Source organism: Mirounga angustirostris, unplaced genomic scaffold (genome assembly GCF_029215605.1).
Source record: "Mirounga angustirostris isolate CCGP_5_RB_7025 unplaced genomic scaffold, mMirAng1.0.hap1 SCAF_10, whole genome shotgun sequence".
Taxonomy (NCBI): Eukaryota; Metazoa; Chordata; class Mammalia; order Carnivora; family Phocidae; genus Mirounga; species Mirounga angustirostris.
The window spans coordinates 31,769,270-31,793,233 of NW_026991718.1; the positions used below are offsets into that span (position 1 = coordinate 31,769,270).

At 43.4% G+C, this 23,964-nt stretch overlaps 1 protein-coding gene across 2 annotated transcripts in view; it reads left to right on the top strand.

Annotated features, from left to right (window-relative positions):
• TMEM178A (transmembrane protein 178A) overlaps positions 1-23,964 on the top strand; it is a 49,153-nt gene that overhangs the window by 19,530 nt on the left and 5,659 nt on the right. For both annotated transcript variants that reach the window (XM_045884475.3, XM_064572144.1), the window contains exons 3-4: positions 17,428-17,541; positions 19,963-20,100. In XM_045884475.3, the coding sequence (XP_045740431.1) occupies positions 17,428-17,541; positions 19,963-20,100 (252 nt within the window). The remainder of the gene's footprint in view (positions 1-17,427; positions 17,542-19,962; positions 20,101-23,964) is intronic.

Consider the following 23,964-nt stretch of genomic DNA (forward strand, 5'->3'; position numbering starts at 1 on the left):
CCTGTAACAGTGTATGCTGGGGCCTTATTTATCCAAGGCTTCAGACTGACTTCTTCTTTATTGATTTGGGCTGATAATCATGCAGTCTGTTGGACTGTTTCTAATTATTTTGGCTATCTTAATTATTGGATTGTGCATGATCTGCGCTGTTCAAATAATTTCTCAGCAAAAAGAATTGAACCAGCTCAAGAGAGCATACACATCTACCTAGTTGCTCTCTGCTCTGCCTCTAGCCCTCTGTGTCACATCAGATGAATCATTTTTGCCTCTCTGTTTTTTATTTTCCTCTCTGTGAACACAGAGAGAATGATATTATCTTGTGGCTGAAGATTTAGGGTCACTGGGTATCAGGCACTAGCAAAATGTAAATTGTCACTACCAGTTTGATAGGACCATTCATGCTGACTTTATGTTGTTTAAATCTTTACATTTTTCTCATTATGAACTTTCATAAACATATGCTCATTGTAGACAATGCAGAAACCTGCAAAGAGGAAAACAAAAATCATTTATAACCCTGCAACTTAGTTATATAAGTCTGTGAAAGTTTGATTTCTTTCCATCCAGTCTTTATGCAAATATATACACAAAGACATATTTGTGATAACACAATATATACTGCTTTGTATCCAACATTAAGCCACAAGCATTTTGCAATTTTCATCATTTTTAATATCTCCACAGTATTTTAACGTGTGGATGCCTGGCCTCCTAGTTAATTTATTCTTTCCGACTCTCATATGTCTTCATATCCCTTTTTTTGGCCCAACTGACAGGATCATGTATCTGAAATAAAACTTGATCCTATCGCTGGCCTGCTTAAACCCTTCTGTGGCTCCTGATAACTTCCCAGATGAGGCCTGGCAGTGGGGGGAAGCTCCTTATCCTCCTCACTCACTGTCTCACACTTTATGCTCCGCAACACCAAACCTCCTGTCCGTCAGTCCCTGGAAATGCTCCTTACCTCTGCACTTTTGCTTCTTGCTTTTCTTCCGTCTGGAATGCTCATTTCTCCCCCAGTGTCACCACCCATGACCTGGCTGACTCGGACTCGGTTTTAAAATTCACCCTAGGATGGCCTCTCAGACTCCCCTTCACCACGAATGTGTTTCTCTGGGTGGCTCTGTAGCAGCTTGCTTGTATTTGCATCACAGAAATGAGTCCTGGCCCCCTCCAATCCGTTCTCCACGCTAAGGCAAGAGTGACGTGTTTAATGCTTGTTTGTTTCAAAAACAAACCAAAAAAATCAATTCTGATCATGTCATCAATTCTGATCATTTCTAATCTGTGGTAGACTTCTTTTGAGGCTTATGATAAAGAGCAAGTCTCAACCCACCTTCAGGCTTTCCGTGGTCTAGCCCCACTTTCCTCTCTAGCGACAGCTCCCCACCCCCCACCCCGCACCCCAGTACTGCAGACCTTCCTCTTCAAAGCCCTGTCCGTGCCCTTCCTTCTGCCCCATAAGGATATTCCTGCCCATCCTTGAGAACTCAGCCTTCCTGGACTGCCTCCACCTTCTCCTCATGGCTTAGGCATCCTGTTCAATGGTCTCAGAACACTGGGTTCTCCTTTATGTCAGGCTTGTCATTTTGCATCTACCTGTGCTCTTATTTCAATAATGCCAATGTCCTGCAGTAGACTGTAAGCTTTCTGAGGGCAGGGCTTCTGTTCATCTTCGTTCACATTAGAGGTGGGATTGGACTGGAGGAAGATCACGGTGTCCAACAGCTGAGGTTAAACAAACTCTTCAACAGATCAGGCTGGAGAAGACCGGTTCGGTTAGATGCGACCTGGTTGGGCAGTGCAGGAGCTGTGGACTGAAGGTGGCCATGTATAAAAGTGCCCGCTCTTTTATAGTCCTTGGAAGACGTTACGAAATCAATATTATCAGCCCCATTTTACAGATTAACTATGACTCCGAGGATTTCATAAAGGTAGCAGGTGGTAGGGCCATAAGTTAATGTTAAGCTGACCTCTAGGAGGGGGAGGCAAAGTGGCATGAAGGACAGGTCTAAGAAGTGACAGAGCTCCTGGTGTACTGTGTGGAGCCCCACGTGTTTCTTTGTGTGTCTCAGGTTGCGTTTTGGCAGCTCGCTGGCTCATCGTGCGGTATTAAACCAGTCGGGCGGCGAAGACATGCCGCCAGAAGCAGGCAGCACCGCAGAAGAGGATTTCCCCTCCGCACATTTGAGCCCCTGGCAATGAATGGTGTTGTCCCAGTCCCTTTGCACTGCCCTACACAAGTGGGGGGAGGCTGCTGGCCGGGGTGCCAGGGTCCTCAGAGGGTGCTGTGCCCAGCCCCGGGGAGGAAATCACCAGGTGCCGAGACTGGCAAAACAGGTACTCAGGAGCCCTTGAAGGAAACAGGTGGCCCTTCTACTTCTAGTCCAAGGGTTTTTAAAGTCACTGCCCTGAGAAGGCCAAGAACTGTGGGGTCCCTGGAACATAGGATATCTAGCCCCGAGCTTTGAAAACCCAACAAAGGCAAAACAGAAGTCTTCTGGCAAAAGAGAATAATCCAGAAAGGATGTTGCCAGAGAGTTAAAAAAAAAAAAAAATTCTCCAGGATTTTCTTAAATTAGGTTTTCCTTTTAATTACCTAGTTATCCTTCAGAAACTTGGAACAGTCCCATTCCTTATCAACATATTCCTTGTCAATTACGCACAGGCTCAGGCTTCTGGTGCCGAGGGTGATGCTTAAGTACAAGGCAGCTGGAAGTTTCCCCCTTGGGTTGTGGGGAGTGTCAGGAATGCTAATGTGGTGAGGCTCTGGGCTGAGCTGGTAGCTGGAGGGAAAGGCCTCACTGAGCACAGGGCCTGGGGGCAGGATGGGGAGCAGATAAGAGGGTCAGGGCCTGCAGGGCGCCCCCCTTCGCTGCCCAAGGGGGCAGGGTGGCCGGCCCCACCAGGTGAAATGGGGAGGGGTGCTGAGCATTAATTTTTAATTTTTGTGATTTCTGATAGACCCTGCCTGCTCCCCGGTTGTAAACACTGTATTCTCAAATAGAGGATTGAAGTGATGCTTAGCAAAACCGCTCATTGGCCCTTTTTAAATTTTCCTGCCTGGCTGTCTCTGTCACTCATGCTGCTTGATGTAAGATGAGGGCTGGAAACATAGTGTGGGCATGTTCTGATGAGATGTGGGCTGGAATGTGGCGGGCGCGTGTGTGATGAGATTCAACGGGGACAGTGGTGAGATGCAGCTGCGAGTTATCTTGTCCTCTTCGTGTCCCCCGTGTCCCCGCTGAGACTTCTTAGGGCTGCATGGGATCAGCACAGGTGGTCAGAAGAGAAGTACAGCTCGGCTGCACGCTGTCCTTGGAGCTGGTCCGGAAGCACGTTTATATTTCAGGCTCAAGCACCTGACGGTTGTTTTGACTGTTGGAACTGTGTGGGTAGGTGGGTGAGTTCTGGTAGGAGGAAGAATGGGAACTTCACTTTGGAGTGTGTGGCTGTGGGGGCAGGCGGGCGGGCCCTCCCCACGCAGAGATTCCCAAATGGACGGCAGTTCCACCTGGGTCAAGGGGAAGGTTTTCCCTTCCAAGCAGATCCTCACTTTAGGTATTGAGTGCCACCCTGTCAATCTGGGGCTCTGGGGTTACAGAGAGATACGATCTCTGATCTCTACCCCTTGTGGTCCTCCTCCTGCCACCACCCCCTGCCCCAATCCTTCCCCACCTTCATCTCTCTCCTCAGCCTCTCCTGTGACCCTCCTCCTGTTTTTCCTCAGCCCTAGTCTGGGGTGTTAGGCACCTGACCACGTGCTCAGCAAGCAGGGAAAGAAATCTTCGCATGCAGAGGTTTGGACAGTGGTTTCCTCGAGTCTTTCTATTTCCTTGTGGGTAGAGGGCAGTGTGAGAGCAAAGGGGATGGAAATATACAAAGAATATTGTGATAAACGCAATGTCACACGTCAACCCATGCCTGCCTGCTCTGTGCTTGTCCCTTTAAGAGGACTAATTAGGCATGATGAGGTGTAGTCGTAGTGATTCTCACCTGACAAAGTCTGTTAAGATTGGCTTTGGAGGGAGATGCTAATTCAATACCAGCTCTGTCACTTGTTAGCCATGGGACTGCAGACAGACGACCTAAGCTCACTGAGCCTCAGTTTCCTCCTCTGTAAAACAGAGGTAATGATGGAACCTGTCTCCTGGGGGAAATGTGAGTAGAGCTCTGAGCACAGAGCCTGGCATATAACAAGGCTTCAGTAAATTATTATCACAACCATTTAGTTATGTGGCCATGGGCAGGCCACGTAAGTAGTCTGTGCCTGGTTCTTCTGATTTGTAAAAGGAACAGAATAGCTTCCTTACGTAACTTACAAGGATGTGTGACGAGGCACTCTGAACGCAGCATAACACGCTACATAATAAGTAAAAGCATGATGATCATTTTCCTATAACCACGCTAAAGCAATTTCGGTGGTCTCACAAGTGGGCTTGTCTGGCTACAGATTTATGCCCTGACTTAGGGATGCCTGGAGCCACTGGAGGAGCCAGCGCACACGGGGAATAGTGGCAAATGCTGCCGAAGACAGAGGGTCCTGCCCGGACTGCCCTCTTATGGCTTTTTCCTATACCATAGGGTTCTTGCCGCTGGAAGGTGGTGAGTGCCATCCTCCGCTCTCCTTGCAGTGGATCCTTGATAATTCGTTCAATTTGGAGATTTTATCCCCCTTCACTTCTTGTCTACGGTGTCTGCCAGGCCACCTAACTATGAGGGGGCTGGAGGAGAGAAAGGAAATGAAATCAGACTTGTCAGTTTTGCTTGATCGTTGCTTAGGCTTGATCATTACTTAGAAAAAATTGAAAATATTGTTTCACATCAATTCATATTGTTTTTTGAAATTGATTCCAATAGCCTACCAAAGCCCAGGAGGACAACTCGATCAGTTATCGGGCCAGCAATAGAACAGGTGCTCTCTATAGATCCTGAAGGCTGGCTCTAAAGGGCTCCCAGTTTCCATTTATCTTGATATGTATCTGTGACACGTCTCATCGTAAATCCAGCAGCCCATCTGGTGAAGGGGACACAAGAACATTGTTCATGGTAGCAAATATGTTTAAATTTTTTCACAGTTTGAGCAGAGCTATTACCCTTGTCTCTACCGTCATAAATTAGCTCTACCAAACATTGCTTTCCTAATCTCCATCTACACTAGTAATTAGTCAATTCAGCTTGATCTGGGGTTCATTTTCATAAAGGAAACAAACTTCTGAAAGTGTAGCTCAATTAGAAAGAGTCTATCAAGCCACCTGGAAGGGGCCACGAGTGTACTGTTTTTGAGGACAATTTGCCCTGGAACACTGCCAGCCCACTCCAGAATGGCCCATCTTTCTCCAGCAAGTTGCTCTTTTCTGAGTTTTTGGGAAACCGCTCGAGCCATCAGAGTTCATGGGTCCCCATGTAGCAGGTGGGAGACCTCTCTCTCTTTCTCCTTCTCTATCCCTCCCTCCCTTCACCCTCCCTGTTTCAGACTCATGGTTTAGTTTCAAGTTGTTAGTTTTTCATTTTTGTGGAACCATATTCTAGATTCAGAAAGCAGGTCCCCTGTCTAAAAGGTACTCGCTCAATGAATGTTTGTTGAACAAATGAATAAATGAATGAGTGAAAGAAAGATTAAAGGATGATGTGATTGACTTTGGTGGCAAAAGGTAATGATTGATACTTGGCCCCTGATTTTTTTCCCAAATGCTAGATGTGAGAGTGAAGTTACACTGGCTGCGGTCCCTGAGGTCAGGACTTACACTTTACTGGTCCTTCGTAGAAAGAGAGCAGGAAGAGGGAGTGGATGGACGCTGTCCCTAGGGACTAGGCACTGTGAGGACACTTGATATATATGATCTCATTCGGTCCTCATAACAAGTCTGTGAGATTGTATTACCTCTACTTTACAAATGAGGAAATGGAGGCTCAGAGTGGTTGAGTTTATTGCTCTAAGTCACACAGCTGGTTCCAAAGCCAATATTCTCCTTTACACTCTTGGATGCTGCTTCTTATAAGCACATATTAAGTGTAAAAAAAACAAACAAACCAAAAACCCAACCTGTATATTTCCAAGTTTCTCCCAATCTTTGGGAATATACAGGTTTAACCTTCCAATGAAAAAAATCATATTTATTGATGTCCATACTAATCGAAAAAGTCATACTGGAGAGGAAATAAAGCTTAGGCTTGCTTCCTACACTGACTGGATGCCTCCCAGAATCCAGGAGATTTGAATGTCAGGTGTGTATTAACAACAGCTTTAGACTCGTGTACTATTAGGACAGGTTTTGTTTGGACTGTATTGATCTCTCTGAGGTCAGCATGTCATGACCAGCGCCAAGAGTAACCAGCAGCAACTGTCGGCCTGTCCCTGTAACACGGTATCCCCCGTGGGAAGGAAAATACCCCAGTGTACTAAGTTGGAGCATCCACTGAGCCAATGGCTGTATTTGGTTTCACAGGAATCAGGGCCCGGGGAGCAAGATATGGGATAGGGTGTCGGTTCTTGCCTGTGTCTGCCTTCTTGCCAGTGGCATGATCATATCCCCCTCGCCCACATTGGCAACTCTGAGCGAAGAAGAAGGACTAGAACCTGTCTCCTGCTAGAGAGAGAAGGTAAAGGGAAGGAGGGGAGAAAGAGGAGGGAGAGGGAAGCTGAGTGCACTGAGCTGGGCTGAAATCCCCCATAAGCCACATAAAATCACAACCTCTCTTTAATCTCCAATCATGAGTCCCTGTCCTACCAGCTAATCACCAACTGCATGCCATGATAGCTCTGAGAAGCTGAGAATCCCTGGTTTTTATTTTTCAAAATTATATTACTTTTTACTGTAGATATAACATAACTCCATTAAAGGAAATTTAAAAATGAATTCAGCCAACCGGTGGTCATTCACTGCCTTAACCCCATGACAGTTTCCACCTGTGTACGGGATCATGCTTGTGGGAGCACTGTTCTTTCTAGTTTGCCCCACTGCCCCCTCCCCTTTTCAACTTCCTGTGATGATGTTTACTCTCTCTGCAGTAGGCTGAATCTGTCAGGCTTGTCATTGAACCCTCCCTCTTTGGCCCCTAGAGATCAGGTGTTTACCGTTCACGGAACTCACCAGAGTCTTGACTTTAAGGAAGAGTCCAGGTGTCTGGGTTTGTTCAGGTAAATGAAGTAGCAGTAGCAGCAGTAATAAGAATTATTATAATAATGAGGACGATGATGGAAGCTAACACTAACAGTATGATATGTCTCATTTAATTCTCCTCTGAGATAAATGGACTACCCCTGTCCATGTATTACAGCTGAGGAAACTGATGCCCGGAGAGGTTAAGAAGCTTGCTAAGGACACACAGCTAGCGAGTGGTGAAGCCAGAAGGCAAATCCAGGCTGTCTTGCTTCAAAGAGAATATGGAGTGAACACTGATACAATTTCATACAAGTGAGAAGCTGATTCTCCATTACTAATAAGAGATAAGGGTAGCAGAACAAGCTAGTATATTGTGGAGAGAGAGTCTAAACACAGAACGTTCACACCTTTCAGGTACTTCCTAGATCAAACACTCGCTCTCAGTTGCTTTTACTTTGAATCTTATTCACCTTCATCTGGTCCGGTACGGTGGCCATCAGCCACATGAGACTATTGAACGTTTGGGACGAGACTTACATGGAAGGAGCTCTGCTGTAAGTGGAAAACACCAGATTTCATAGATCTAGTGTGAAAAATGTATGTAGAATATCTCACTAAGAGAGGTGCCTGGCTGGCTCAGCCAGAAGAGTGTGGGACTCTTGATCTTGGGGTGGTGGGTTCAAGCCCCATGTTGGGTGTAGAGATTACTAAAAAATAAATAAACTTAAAAAAACTCACTAATAATTTCCGAAGTATTGATTGTATGTTAAATTAAAATATAATATGATTAATCTTACCCATTTATTTTTGTAGCATGGCTATTAGAAAATTTAAAAATCTCTATATGACTTATAAATTCTCTAAATTTCTACTGGACAGTGCCACTCTCCCATCACTAATTTTGTACCTCTCTCCTCTCGGTTCTGGAGATCTGATGATGGGTTTGCACTTGGGGCTTGACTTCAGGACTGGTTTTGGCTATTTGAGGCTTAAAAGTCAGCATTAGTCACACAACAGCCCCTGAACTCACTATATCTGGTTTATTTATCTAAATGAGGGCTGTTCATACCGCTTAAAGGAGGCAACGAGGAAAACATTTTCTTTTGTCTGGTTGGCCCCTGATTCCCTCTGAAATTAAATCTCTCTGGCGACAATATGGCAGCCACCCTGCCCTGTGACTCCAGGATGGAGCTTTCCTTTCAGACCAGCATGTGTGCGGGCAGAGTGGGTGGGAAAGAGTTCTTTGTTTTTCTGCCCATGGGCCAGTTTTGGAATTCCAAGTTGCCTTTGAAATGTTTTAGGAAACAATGCAGACTGTTCACTGACCCTTTCATCTGCTGGAGAACCTGAAGCAACAATTAGACTGTTGTTATCAGTAACTGTGGCTGAAAGAGTTCTGAAACATCAGGGATCCAGAAAGAAGTCACAGCCTCAGCTCTTAAGGAACCTGGGACACTCAGAGGGAGGCAGAGTTTCTGATCTATTAGAAAATGACAAAGACTAAGTAATCTAGAGCCAGATTGGGAGGATCAGCCTCTGACGTCACAACAAAGCCAGAGAACGGAGTGAGCTGCATGGGCTGCAGCGTTCCTTCTGGAAGGCATTTTGAATGAAGGAATTGAGCCGGGGGGGGGGGGGGGGGGGCGGTTGCTTAGGAGATTTGGGGTTGTTCCAAGGTGATGGCCATATAGCTATAGAAAGAAATGGGCATGACCCTGCCAAGGCATATGTCTGGGAGGGGTGGGAATAAACCTGGGCACCAGTCGCACTGAGCGCAAGTGAGCTAGGGGGCAGGGATAAATGACAGGGGTCTAGAGCCTGGGTTTGATTACGGTATGTTCTTGGATCGAGGCAAGACAGAGCCAGATGATGGAAACCTCAGGCTTTACTGCTCTCAGGGACCACCAGAGATTTTCTTATCTTCTTCTTTTTTTTTTTTTTTTAAGGTTTTATTTATTTGACAGAGAGAGAGACAGAGAGAGAGGGAACACAGGCAGGGGGAGTGGGAGAGAGAGAAGCAGGCTTCCCGCGGAGCAGGGAGCCCGATGCGGGGCTCGATCCCAGGACCCTGGGATCATGACCCGAGCCGAAGGCAGACGCTTAACGACTGAGCCACCCAGGCGCCCCGAGATTTTCTTATCTTCTGTTTGCTCCAGTGTGAAAGTTGGTACATATAGATTAAAGCAATCTAATAAACAGTTATGGGGCATTTACTATGTGCTGGCTACTTTATTTTTAAATAAATACATAATTCTACAAAATAAATACATAATTACTTTATGGGAAGTAAAACTGTGTCCCACTTAGAGTGATCAATGTAAAGAAACATATGAAGTGCACGATACTGTAAATGGTAGGTGGATATAGCAAACATCTTAAGGTTTTCATATTCTTCATTACAGTTGGGCAACGGAGGCTCCAGATCTTCACACAGCAGATTTCTCCAACAGTGGCCTGGGGGTGGGTTGGAGGGTGGAGAGAACAGTGGCAAGGAGGCCAGTTGGTCAACCGTTCAGGAGTGAAGTGATGGGAGTCTTGCCCTGAGCTTGAGCAGAGAGGGCACACGAGAACCCTTGGTTATACTCCTGTTCAGGCAGGGGTTGCACGGGTCTGTTTCTCTCTCTGTACCCTCGGGTTAATCTGCGATGCACATTTAGGGTGCAGACTCCTAGCGTATGGTGAATGTGAGCCAATGCCAAGAGATATTTCATAACCAGATGCTGACCTTTCTTGAGTGCTTTGACTGGCTTCATCCCATGCTAAGTCCTTGAATGACCTCTTTCCTTCCTCACAATAACAGAATAAAATATCTGCCATTCTTTCCCCTCTTTTACAGATGAGGGAACAGAGGCTCAGAGAGGTTAAGTGATTTGCCAAAAGTCACACAGCCGGGATTCAAATCCAAGTCTGACTGACTGCAAGCCTTTAGCCACCACACATATTGCCTTGTCATTGACTGGTACACAGTGACTTTTTAGAGCATCTTCTGTTTCTCACGTTTCTCCCTCATTTAAACTAAGTATGGGTTTCTGTAATTTAGCATAGAATTCGATTCATCTCTCTAAGCACCAGAAACAATAGAAGTTCACCAGACCATAAGCCCCATTCCTAACCTCTGTGCGGCATATTTATGTGTCTTCTTCTGTGGTTTATATCATCATTAATGTGGCTCTACTTGGCCCTTTAAGAAGCTAATTAATCACTAAATATAGATCACAACTTGTTCTTTTCAACCCTCTGCATGTTTCTTCCCCCCATTGTGTGATGCCATCTGGTGCTATGAGCTCATGCTTTTTTGTGTTCCTTTTCAGGGAGCCAGATATATTGCTCTCTCTACCCAGAAAGCCAGTTAATTTCAAAGTTTGCATGCATGGCTTTGAAAAAATTTGAATCTAATGCCTCCTTGTGGATTTTCACAGTATCACTCTTTAACAGAACACCGCATGGAACTTCTCTGTCTTTACCACCATCTCTGTATATGGGTACACTTGTCGTTTCATCAAAAGGACCTCATTTGTCTTTGGCGAGCTGTCAAGCAACTCCAGGTCTTTTCCTGTGTAATTTTTGTCAAGTTTCATTTTGTCACTTTAAAGTGTATGCTGTAGGAAGCCAGACCTTAATAAAATACTTGCCCCTTCGAATCTATCTGACTTTTTGCTATGGCAGCAGAACGAGTCCTTAAGAACAAGGAACTCACACAGCTAACGCAGGCCTCTGACATTGCTGCTGATCTGTCCTTCACTCCCACTTTCTCTTCTAATTCTGCCTGAAGCCTCTAATCATCTTCCAAGGGAGTGGAGCGCAGGAGCTGTAGACTGTTTTCTTGCCAACTCAGCTGAGATGCTCTGGACTCGCCACCGGGCTCCCAATCTGTGGGATTGTGCAGGACTGCTTGTTACCATCCAGTCCAGACCTTGCCACTCTCCACACTCCTTTCTCTTCTCATTTCAGAGCTCTTGGCAGTTTAAATTTAGCCTGGGAGCCTAGTGGGGAAGGAAAGGTAATTTGGCTCTGTGTGTGCGGCTTACCTTACTCCTGGCACATGCCGGATGCCCCCTGGGGAAGCAAGAGAGCGTTGGCCGGCTGCCTACCTCCTTTCTGCTGTCTTCCTCCTGGGATCATGCCTGTTCCCAGCAAGGGGCCGAGGAGAGGAGCCCTGAGAATGTCCGCAATGATGTAAAAGGAACCATACATTTCCCTAGCACAGAACTTGTTCTGGGGCCAGCCCCTTGGACTCTCAGAGAACAGTTTCTCCCCGGTCCACACCCTATTTCCAGCTGTAAGCAGCTTCTGCGAGATGTAGGTAGGATGAAGTTACTGAGTCAGCCATAGAGCCAAGCCAGTCTCCAAATAATGTTATTGAAAAGTGTGGATAATGTATAGACAGAAGCCTCAATTACATATCAGCTTTGTTTCCAGAAGAGCGTATGTTGTTACTAAACTGAAAAAATGTGTTTTTCACTTCACATTGATAGTTTGCTTAATAATTACAGTTCTAAGCACCCACAGAATTAAGATGCACTTCTAAAAGATTAGGATTTCTAATTTTCCTGAGTGAGTAGTGTACAGAGTTTGGGTAACAGCCCACGTGTTAAAGCTCGGTTACTACTTTGCACTGTGGCCTTATGCTAGTTGCTTAATGTCTCTGAACTTCTGAGTTTTCTACCTACTTAATGGAGTGAATCATACTTTATTTTTCTTAATTTGGTTCGTAGGGTTGTGGGTGATTATCAGATAGATTTTTGTGAAAAGTTTTTTCTGCATCTATGAGATGAGCTTGTGGTTTTTGTGCTTTATTCTATTGGTGAGGTCTATTATATGAATTGATTTTCATATGTTGAAGCAATCTGGCTTTCATGACATCAGTCCCACTTGGTCATGATGTACAATCCTTTTTATATGTTGCTGAATTCACTTTGCTAGTGTCTGTTGAGGATTTTTGCATACCTATTCATAAGGAATATTTTGAATTATTCTTTACTTGTGATGTTTTGGTTTTTGTATTTGGGTAATACTGGCCTCCTACCATGATTTGGGAACTCTATTTTTTAAGATTTTATGAATGATTGTTAATTCTTTAAATATTTGGTAAAATTCACCAGTGAAGACATATGGTCCTGGACTTTTCTTCATTGGAAGATTTCTTTTTTAAAGATTTTATTTTTAAATAATCTCTACGCCCAGTGTGGGCCTCAAACTCACAACCCCTAGATCAAGAGTGGCATGCTTTACTGGCTAAGCCAGCCAGGTGCCCCCGCACTGGAAGATTTTTAATAAGTTATTTACTAACTCAATCTCTACCTATTATAGATCTATTCAGATTTTCTAATTTTTCTTGAGCCCGTTATGGTAGTTTGTGGCATTCTACAAATTTTCCATTTCATCTGTATAATCTAATTTGTTGGCATATAATTTTTTCATAGTATTCTCTTAAACTCCTTTTTTTCCCCATAAGATTATTGGTTATGTCTTCTGTTTTATGCCTGATTTTAGTAACTTGAGTCTTCCCTTTCTTTATCATGGTTAGTCTAACTAAAGACTTGTCAATTTTATGTTTATTATTTTTTAAAGATTTTATTCATTTGAGAGAGAGAGAGCATGAGCTGGGGGGAGAGGCAGAGGGGAGAGGGAGAAGCAGACTCTCTGCTGAGCCGGAGCCCAATGTGGGGCTCGATCCCAGGACATGGAAATCATGACTTGAGCTAAAGGTAGATGCTTAACCATCTGAACCACCCGGGCACCCAAGATTTTTTGATTTTATTAATCTTAGTGCCAATTTTTGGTTTTGCTTATTTTGCTATTCTCTATTTCATTTATTTCTACTGTAATTATATAATCTCTTTTCTTCTGCTTAGCGTTTAGTTTGCTTTTCTTTCTTTAGTTTCTTAAGGTAGACAGTGATTTGACATCTTGTTTTTTAATGTAGGCATTTGCAGCTATAAATTTTCCTCTAAGCATGTTAGTGTAATCCCATAAATTTTGGTATGTTGTGATTTTGTTTTTTGTTTTCATTTAAGGTGCTTTTAAATTTCTCTTGTGATTTATTTTTGGACCCATTGGCTGTTTAGGAATATGTTACTTAATTTCCACAAATTTGTGAATTCTCAAACTTTCTTCTGTTCATTGTAGGATGGTCAGAGAACATACTCTATATGACTTCAATAATTTTAAATTTATTGAGATTTGTGGTCTATCCTGGAGAATGTTCTATGTGCACTCAAAAAGAATGTGTATTTTGCTCTTGTTGGGTGGAGTGTTCTATAGATGTCTATTTTGTCTATTTGTGTTAGAGTGTTGTTCAAGTCTTCTGTTTCCATATTGGTCTTCTGTCTAGTTGTTCTACCAGATTGAAGGTGGGATATTGAAGTCTCCAACTATCATTGTTGAATTGTCTATTTCTCCCTTCAGTTTTGCTTCCCGTATTTTGGGGGTTCTGTTGGTGGATAGGTGCATTTGTTTACAATTTCATAAATTCCTAGTGGATTGACCCTTTTATCATTCTAAAATGCCTTTGTCTCTAGTAAAAATTTTTGTCTTGAAGTTCATTTTGTCTGATGTTAGGATAGCCATTCCTATCTCTCTTTTGGTGATTGCATGGTATATCTTTTTCTATACTTTTATTTTCAACCTATTTGTGTCTTTGAATCTAAAGTGTGTCTTTTGTGGACATCATATACTTGGATCATGTTGTTTTATTTAAAATGCCAATCTCTGTCTTTTGATTGGAATGTTTGATCTGTTTAGATTTAATGTAATTCCTCATAAGGGAAGACTGCCATTTTGCTATTTGTTATCTGTATGTCCCTCTATTCTTCCATTACTATTTCTTTTGTGTTAAATAAATGTTTTCTAGTAACCTTTTAAATTCCCTTTTGTTGGGGTGCCTGGTGGCTCAGTTGGTTAGGTGTCTGCCTTTGGCTCAGGTCATGATCCCAGGGGCCTGGGATTGAGCTCCACATCGGGCTCCCTGCTCAGTGGGGAGCCTGCTTCTCCCTCTCCCTCTGCCATTCACTCTGCTTGTGCTCTCTGGCTCTCTCTAGCTCTCTGTCAAATAAATAAATAAAATCTTAAAAAATATATTAAAAAATAAATTCCCTTTTGTTTTATTTTCTATTTATATTTTTTGTTATTTTCTTAATGGTTACCCTGTGAATTACAATTAACATCTTAATTTATAACAATCTAGTTTAGGTTAATACCAACTGGATTTCATTTGTATATAAAAGCTTTGCTGCTTTATAGCTCCATTCCCTCTCCTGTCCTTTGCACAGTTATTATCATACAAATTACATTATATGGTTCCTCAACACAGTTTTTTTTTTTTTAAAGATTTTATTTATTTATTTAATTGACAGAGAGAGAGAGAGAGAGACAGCAAGAGAAGGAACAAGCAGGAGGAGTGGGAGAGGGAGAAGCAGGCTTCCTGCCAAGCAGGGAGCCCTATGCGGGGCTCGATCCCAGGACCCTGGGATCACGACCTGAGCTGAAGGCAGATGCTTAACGACTGAGCCACCCAGGCGCCCCTCAACACAGATTTATAATTATTCGTTAATGCTTTGTGTCTTTTAAGTCAGATAGGAGAAAAAAAAGTTACAAAAAGCACAAACAATACATTTATTATACCTTAATTTTTCCTTCATTTCTGAAGGATGACTTTGCTGCATATAGAATTCCTGATTGATTATCTTTCTTTCATTGCTTTGAATAAATTCTCTCACTCCCTTCTACTTCCATAATTTCTCATGAGAAATCATCTTCTACTCTTTTGAGGAACCCCTGTATGTGATAAGTTGCTTTTTTTCTTGCTTCTTTCAAAATTCTCTCTTTGGCTTTCAGGAGTTTGATTATGATGTATTTGGGTGTGGCTTGCTGTGAGGTTATCTTATTTGTAGTTCATCAAACTTAGATGTAAGAATGTATGTTTACATAAAATATTTTATATTTATTTCATCAAATATTCTTTTTGTCCCTTTTTTTCTTTTCTCCTTTCTGGGATTCTCATTATACTTATGTTGGTATGATTGATGGTGTCACAGATCTCTGTAGCTCTGTTTATTTTCCTCACTCTTTTTTCCTCATTTGCTTCAGACTGGATCATCTCAATTGACCTATCTTCAAGTTTGCTGATTATTTCTTCTGCCCCTCTAGTGGATTTTTCATTTCAGCTATTGTTCTTTTCAGGTTCAGAATTTCTATTTGTTTTTTTTCTTTTTATACTTTCTATCACTTTACTAATATTCTCTCTTTGGTGAGACATCATTCTCATGCTTACCTGTAGTTCTTTGGATATGATTTCCTTTAATTCTCTGAACATATTTTAAGCAGCTGATTTATAGTCTTTGTCAGATAAAGTCTAACATCTGGGTTTCCTCAGTGATAGTTTCTACTGGCTGGCTTTTTTCCTCACGCATGGGCCATATGTTCTTGTTTCTTTGTAGGTTTTGTACTTTTCTATCAAAAACTGAGTGTTTAAAATAATATTATGTAGCAACTCTGGAAATTAGATTCTTCCTCCTCCCCAGGGTTTGTTATTGTTTTGTGTTGCTGCTGTTGGTTTTTTAGTGTCTTTCTTTAACTAATTCTATAAAGTCTGTATTTGTCATATGTGGCCCCTGAAGTCTCTGCTTGACTAGCTTTGTGTGAAGCTAATGGACAGAAATGTCCTTAGCTGCCTGGAACTAATAAGTCCCAGTCTTTGCTAATGGGCTCTGTGTGTTTGTTGGACATGTCTTTAACTCTGCTTTAGCCTTCACTCCCTGCTTACATGGAGCCTCAAGGTCAGCCTGAAGATGAATATCAAGTGGAATGACAGTTTTGAAAAATACAAATGCAAGCCATTAACACATTTGCAGCATGTTATCTGCTATTATTCTCATAGAATAGATTGTTTGTTCTTTGTAAGCACAGGCATTTTCTGTCTTATAAACACCTAACTCCTGTGCCTTAGACCACATAACAACTGCCATGGGCTCATGCTGAAAAAAACAAAGCGTAAAATAAAAGAGCTTTGAACTTTGGGAGAATCTGTGCTTTCATAAGGAAAAAAATAAAAAAGCTTCCCAAAAGCAGGGAGAGTCTTGGGCAATGTTTCTCAAAGTGAGATTCAAGGACTGCCTGCCTCAGAATTACATGGGATGTTTGTTAAAGTTCAGCTTCCTGGCTCTATCCCAAATCTTTTGATTTAGAATGGGTGGGTCCATCCAGGAATCTGTTTTTAACTAGCTCCCCATTGATTCTTGATGTATACTACTGTGTGAGAAACTCTTCAGGGAAGATGATCCTATAGGTGCCTTCACTTCAGAGATGGGCTCATGATACAGGCTGTGCTCAAATATTAGTTTCCCCCTTTTAATGCCTGATTTCTAAAAAATTCACTTTATTTCTATAGTTCATCAAATTCTATCAATTAGAGGTTTTTTTGCATCTATGAGGATTTTTTTTTTTTTTAGTTGCTGCCAGGGTTATCATAGGATTCAGGCTGAATCATGGGACTCAGGAGATTTCAGGGGAAAAATAAGCCCATATTTATTTATGCAATAAAAGCATGGGTTGGGAGGGAGGGTAGGAGAAGGTACCAGATAAAGCAATGGGTACACTTGCCCATTTCAAAATATTGCACGTAGGGCTGGGCATGCAACCAGAAAAGGTAGAGAGATTTTTTTTTCTTTCTCCTCTCTACTTTTATTTTTATTTTTTCCCCCTGTCCACCTATAATATTTTTCTTTCTCTTGGGGCCCAGAATTTAGGTCAGTAAAATTCGTATTAAGGAAATACATCAGCTGCCCTGGGGTTAAATAGGCTCTTGAGGTTTGTCTGGTAACTGAATCACCACCTAAACCACCAACTAGAAGGTTGTCCTAATGGAATGATGTCTTCTGGTTTCCAAATAATACACTTCCTGATGAACTTTTTGATGCACCCTGTTTGAGAGCTTGAGATTGGATTGAGTTCAGACACATGTAATTTATCCGGGTTAACTTAAAATTTTAAATCGATTTCCCCCAACCATCTCTATACTTTAAGGCCATTTCTCCTTGTGGAGTTTTGTGTTTAGTTAATACAAACTCAGTGTTGAAAAACAATTAGGAGAGTTTAGATCCTTATCAATTTTAACACATTCAAAAGTGAAACATGATTTAAAAAATTATGTCATGTTTTAGGTGTTTCTTGCTCTGACTTGTCTGTATTACTGAGAGTCATCAAGAGATTCCTATCCCTTCTCTCATTCAACCCAGTTTAGGATACATTACTCTGCCGTAGGTCTCCAGAATTGTATTACAAATGCCCAGACTAGTAAATCGCATTTCTTATTTCCTTCAAGGTATTGCACAGAGATGCACGGCTATCAAGTACCACTTTTCTCAGCCAATCCGCTTACGAAACATTCCTTTCAATTTAACCAAGACAATTCAGCAAGATGAATGGCACCTGCTTCGTGAGTATTTCTTGGAAGGGGTCAGAGAGAAAATGGTGTCTTTCTGAACAAAGTATATTCCCACCAGCCCTCTCAGGTTTGAACCGAGAGATGTTGTGCTGAGCTTTTGTGGGCCTGTGGGCCCAATCCAACTTGGTCAGAGACTCTGAGAGTCATTTCACTATGCTGCGGTCAAACTTGTTTACAGATGGAATGTGTGAATGTCAGTCCTGAGGCTTTGTGAGACAGGGCAGTATGTGATTCTGCCCTGGCAGCATCTGTACGCAAATGGCCTGCATCTTTTGTTTACCAAGTCATCGGGTGCAAGGACCTGCTCTGCCGCTTGTCTTAGTAAACCAAGGAGATTATACCTTAGGTACTCTCAGTTTTGTTTTGTTTATACAATATTCATTTTAGCCACCATGTCTATCTCAGGCCTTGGTATTTCTGCTGAAATATCTTTATGAGTGTATGTTGTGATTTTCTCAGAGGATGTCTGTCATTAGAGGATATCTCGATGATGGGAACTGCTCTTTTTCACTGTCAGGAAAATGTGAAAATCTAGAAAGGATCATGCAGTGTGACACTAAAGAGGGCCAATATTTACCTGAAAATTGTTGATTCATGCTGCCTGGTGATAGGACTCAGGAAAGCAAAAAACTAGACCCTAGTCAGAGGTTGATGTTGTCATTTTCCAGTGAAATAAAGCAGCAAGGACTTTGGGGATCTTGTTTGGTGACCAAAGCCGCTGCAGAAAACCAAGCAGAATCTCGTTTTGTGAGGAAGTCTCTGCAGATCAAAAGATTGTTTTGAATCTCAAACATATACGTGGAAACTCTTATGATACTGCTTTAGCAGTGGTCTCATGCTATACATATTAGGATTGGCAAATTTAGGACTTGGAAAGTCATTGCCTGAGATGTGGTTTATTTCTTAATGGTATGACTTCCTGAAAATTCTTTCTTGTTGGCTGATCTTAACAAGCATTTCTCAGCAGATCTGAGTTAGAGTTTTGTGTAAGTGTTCTTATGTCTGAATTCTTTAGGAGCGTCTTTGGAGTTCTTTGTCTTAATCAACAGTCCAGAAAGCCCCGTAGTCACTGGTTTTAAGTCTGGTGAGAAAAGATCAATATAGAAGCCTGAGAAAGAACCTCGCCTCTTTACTGGAGGAGTCTGTGGCTTGCTTTTGCCCAGCAAGACAGTATTTGAGTGTTCTCTTTATCTTTTTTGAGGTTCTTACAGAAAGACATTTTCAGTATTTGCATGCATAGCTCTTTCTAAGAAAGTCACATTGGGCATCTGTACCAGGTTTACCAGATAAGCTTAACATGTCTGGTACTAATGGAAATCCCACATAGATTATATCTGAACCTAGTGCCTTTTCATGGTCGTAGACAATAGAATTACTACTTAAACCACAGGGAATTTAGGAAGTTGAGACAACAATGGCTGACCTATTTCGACATTTCCTCTGCTCAGATGTGGATGGACCAAAATGACTTATCCTCTTAACATTAAACTTAGCCCCTTTAAATGATCACAGCTCCTGGCCCTTGGCCTGAGGTGCCTCCTCTTCTAGGCAGCGATGCTCTGCTTTCATTTAGATGCTCTGAGCTGGAAATGAGAAGCCCCTTTAAAAGAAAGGAATGGTCCATGTGCGCCCAGAGCTGTTGACTGGCCTCTGGGGCAGCTAAGCTATGCTTGGGATCTACTATTTTAAGAAGGGTCACAGACATTTAGCTAACAATTTTTAAAATTCGATTTGTTAAAAAAAAAAAACAAAGAGGGAAGGAAGGAAATAGAAAAATAGAAGAAATTAAATAGCAGAGGGTGCGCAATCAGAGTGCTGCTGTAGGGTAGCGATCAGAGTGAAAATATGTCCGGGTCCCGGTCATCGGTCCATGTCTTTGTTTTGCCTCAGAGCTGGGGGAAGGGCTGGGCTTCTGGCCTAGGGAATCTCATGACTGTGTCTTTGTGACAAAGACAAATAAGGTAACTGGCACCCATGGCGCTCGGTTAAACCGTATTTCACTGCAGCATACCTTGTAGGCTCTTTCTCCGAAGCCAGATTAAGTGTAGCCCCTTGCAGCGGTGGTAGGCGGCATTCCCGTTGCTCTTTTAAGGAAAGAGAAGATATTTCACTCTCTGTTTCCTAAGTAACTTGCTATCCATGACCCAAATTGATCCGGGCACCGTCCTCTGCTCTGCTCTCTGCGTGGTCCAGACTTGTCCGTGCACGCAGAGAAGGTAGGCTCTGACCCCATCTGTCCTCTGGTGGGAGACCTGGGGAGAGACTTCCCTAGACCACCCCAAGCCTGCAGACCCCAAGCCTGCTCATGCCACTGACTAGTGTTTACCATGTACACCAAGCTCTTCATTCCCTAGTTTTCAGTAACTCTGCTGTTTCTCCTTCCCATTCCGAATGTCTGTGTTTCGAGAGTAGACCTGAGAAGAATCACCGCCGGCTTCCTGGGCATGGCGGTGGCCGTCCTGCTCTGTGGCTGCATCGTGGCCACGGTCAGTTTCTTCTGGGAGGAAAGCTTGACCCAACACGTGGCCGGACTCCTTTTCCTCATGACAGGTACGCTGAACACCTCAGACCCTCTCCGGGCAGAAGGGAAGGCTGCTCTGTATGCGGCTGGCTTCGTTCTGCTCATTTTGCTTTCACTTGTGAGAAAAGCAACCAGGGGCCATTTGGCTTTGGTGGGTGATACAGAACAACAATGTTCCTAATACGGGCCTGGTTTCTCCACCCTGGCCCTAGCCCTGGCTTGGACTCTTGGCAAGCTCTGGCCATTGTTTATCAGGAGCTTGCCATGAGAGAGAGGGAGAGAGTGAGAGAGAGATCAGCACAACCACCCCCAGGGCTGGAAGTCAACTCAAAGTACTTCTCTTAGTGATGGTGTCTTTGGGGTCATTTTTACACATAAAACATTCATTCATTTCACTCCACGGATAGATTTTGAGGACTCACTATGTACCAGGCACTACTTTAAGTACTAGAGACACAATGAATAAGGCAGACAAAAATCCTCCATTTTCATCGTGGGGAGACAAGAACTTGTGATAGTAATAAAAGCTTTGAGGAAAACAAACAAGGTGGATTAGGGGGTTCGGGGAACACCTTGCTGAGGTGGCGATTTCCCGGCCAAATCATGAAAAGCAGTCAGCCCTTGGGAGTGTGCTGTGGGGTGAGCCAAACCCTATGGGCAGGGATGGGTTGGTGTATTTTGAGCCACAGAAAGAAGACCAGTGTGGCTGGAGGGCAGGGAGATGCACAGCGGCTTGGATTTCAATCTAAGGGAAATAGAAGCCACCGGTTTTTTAAAGATTTTATTTATTTATTTGGGAGAGAGCGAATGAACGGTGGGGGAGAGGCAGAGGGACAACCTGACTCCGTGCTAAGCGCGGAGCAGGGCTTGACGTGGGGCTTGATCTCAGGACCTTGAGATCATGACCTGAGCCAAAGTCAGACATTTAACCCACTGAGCCACCCAGGCACCCCAACCACCTAGAGGTTTTAAGCAGAAGAAAGACTTGACCTTAAAGCAGGGGATTGGAAGGGGGGTGGGGTGTGGAGACATGACTGTGGTCTTTTTTTTTTTTTTTTTAAAGATTTTATTTATTTATTTGACAGAGAAAGACACAGCGAGAGAGGGAACACAAACGAGGAGTGGGAGAGGGAGAAGCAGACTCCCTGCCGAGCAGGGAGCCCGATGCGGGACTTGATCCAGGGACTCCAGGATCATGACCTGAGCCGAAGGCAGTTGCTTAACCAACTGAGCCACCCAGGCGCCCGACTGGGGTCTTTTTGATTAGCAAGTGAAGGAGTCAGGAGCTGAGCTGACAGCTAACACTGAAGGTGGCTACAGGGAAGAAATCTTTTTTCCTTCTGCTCCTTCACCAAAAAAATTAATGTATTGGTGATTAGTGAATGTCAAACGAACAGTTCCACAAGCATACTCAGAATCAGAACTAATATGACTTTGGATATGTAGCCATTTTGAACAAGCCTATTTCTGCTTCTTTGGAGTTTCGTTTTTCAAGTGACCATGACTGGGTTTGCTAGCACTTTTCACTTAAAGGCCCCTCACTCACGCCCACGTGAACTGGAGGCAGCAAGACCTGACATCATTGGCTGACACCATTTTCTGTCTGCCTGTCTTTCCGGGTTGACAGGTAGGTGGCGCTTTGCTTTCTGGTCAGCCAGTCTGAGGCCTGAGTAACCCAAGTCACAGGCCGAGACCCTTCCTTCTAACTGCCATGGGCCCCTTTCTGTCCCTGTGAGTAACACGGGTCATCGTTGTAAGCTCCCTGACGGAGCATTCGGAAATCACACGGCCCCCGAAGAGTCTCAGCAGAAAACCAACGTAAGCTCTTCACATTTTGGTGACTACACTAGGACTGTAGCACAAGGAGGCTAAAATTCTAGTTCCTGAGGTTTTGGAGGAGGATTTGAACCCTCGGGCCTAGCCATTGGGTGCCTCATTTAAAACCCAAATGGCAGAATGAGTGTTTCAGGGTAGCAAAGAAGCAGAGAGGCCTGTTTCTGCCCAGAAGATTCCTTTAAGCCGCAGCTGGGGCATAATAGTCATTAGAAATCTTGCCCATTTTCTTCCCTCCCCTTATTAGCTGAGCCCCCATTTTCCTGACTCGTGTCCTGGTGTTCATTAAAGAACTGCAGATTCACTGACCCCCAACCCTGGAAAGGCCTACGTCACGTCCCCTTGTCAGGAAAATGAGGGGAGCTATAGACAAGAAAGCCTTAGGGATGGTTTTAAAACATACTTTAATATGGGTGATGCATAAATAATTTAGGATGCTCTTAGATATAAAACAATTATTAGCGGTAAAATAAATCACTGGGCCATAAAAGCCAGGGCTAGCGAGAGTTCCCGAGAAGGTCGTGGGCCCGTCTGGTTTTAGATGAGAGGAGAGTGGTTTTTGAGCCCGGGGTGAGCACGGAGGAGACCTACTTGCTCTTGCAGGGAGTGGATATGCTGTGTTGTGCTCATCTGTTCCCTTTCTGTTGGGTTTAGAGAGGTTTGTTTTATTTTTTGCTGTTTTAAATACTGCCTTTACCTTTCCTTTGTAAACACCGGGTAACTACAAGAATCCATTGCCTGAGATACATTAGCTGGAGGATGTTCACGGGTGGTAGCCGCAGAGGAGAGCAATGAAGGGTTAAAGGAATTGATTTTAATTAAGCAGAAGTGTCTTCAGCAGCCGTCAGCATCTCTCCCACAGATTTCTGATGCTAAACTTAGCCGCTTCTAATGCGCTGGCATCTTCATTCTCTGCCCGAACTTATTAGCCAAACCTTCAATGAAGAGCATCAGTGATGTGACAGTTTGAGATGTTGAAATGGAAACTTCGAAGCAGTCTTCCTCCTTCTGCCTTATTGCTTGCAGGCAGCTCTTGATTACCCACATGTGGACCAGCAGTGCTGGTGCTTGCCCCCTTCCCCTCCCCTGGGGCCTCTCAAAGGAACCAGGCTGCCCGGCAAAGCTCAGGGACGGTCAACACCCATGGTCGGCTATCCCTTCCTTTGCTTCAACGCATTAAAAAAACAAACAAAAAACCCCAAATGAACAGAAAACAAAAACAAAAGAACCAAGAAAACCACTACAGCAGATATATGGAATTATCTAGGTTATCCATTGATTATGACCTAAAACCATAGTTCCTGAGTACCTGAGTTGGAACACTGGGAGCCAGGTGTGTTTTGGAATTCAGGATTTTTAAGTTTCATTTTAGAAAGGTACATATGGTGCATAGATCTTATATTATCTAACACCCTCAGCAGGGTCTGAAATCAAATCCATTAACATTTCTGCAGCAAAACATATGAATATTCACACTAAGCAGGATCAATAAGGACTATAAATAGCCTCATGTCACATCAGGTCAGGCTTTGCATTAAATAAGATTGCTGCGATCTTTCAGAGAAAGATGGGATGTTTTTTGGATTTAATAATTTCGGATTGTGGATCTTCTATTTTATTTTTTAAAGTTTGGTCTGTTTCTTGCCCATTCATTCAGGAAAGACAACTTAGGAATGGCTTTTTGAGCAATCTGTGTGAAAGTAGCATGAGGCATTTTTGCTGGAAGAGCAAAGAGACCAGGATGATGGGCAGGCCATCTTTTGAAGGAGTGAAAAAAAAAAAATCAATGTTTATGCCTTTGGGTGTTGCAGTTGCGTTATTTATCAAGCAGGCTAACCGGGGTGAAGCAGCTCCCACTCCTTTCACACCGTTAAGCACATCAAAGGAGGATGGTCAGAAGAGGGGGCCCAGTTACCCTAATTACAGCTCGCCAGTTGGCCACGGGCACCTCAAGGAGTTCAGGGAAGGAAATTGGGTTGATGATCTGGGATGGCTGCGTAAATTTACTTCCATCCTGATCCGAAAAGATAGATCCCTTCCAACCCTATAATTCTGCAATA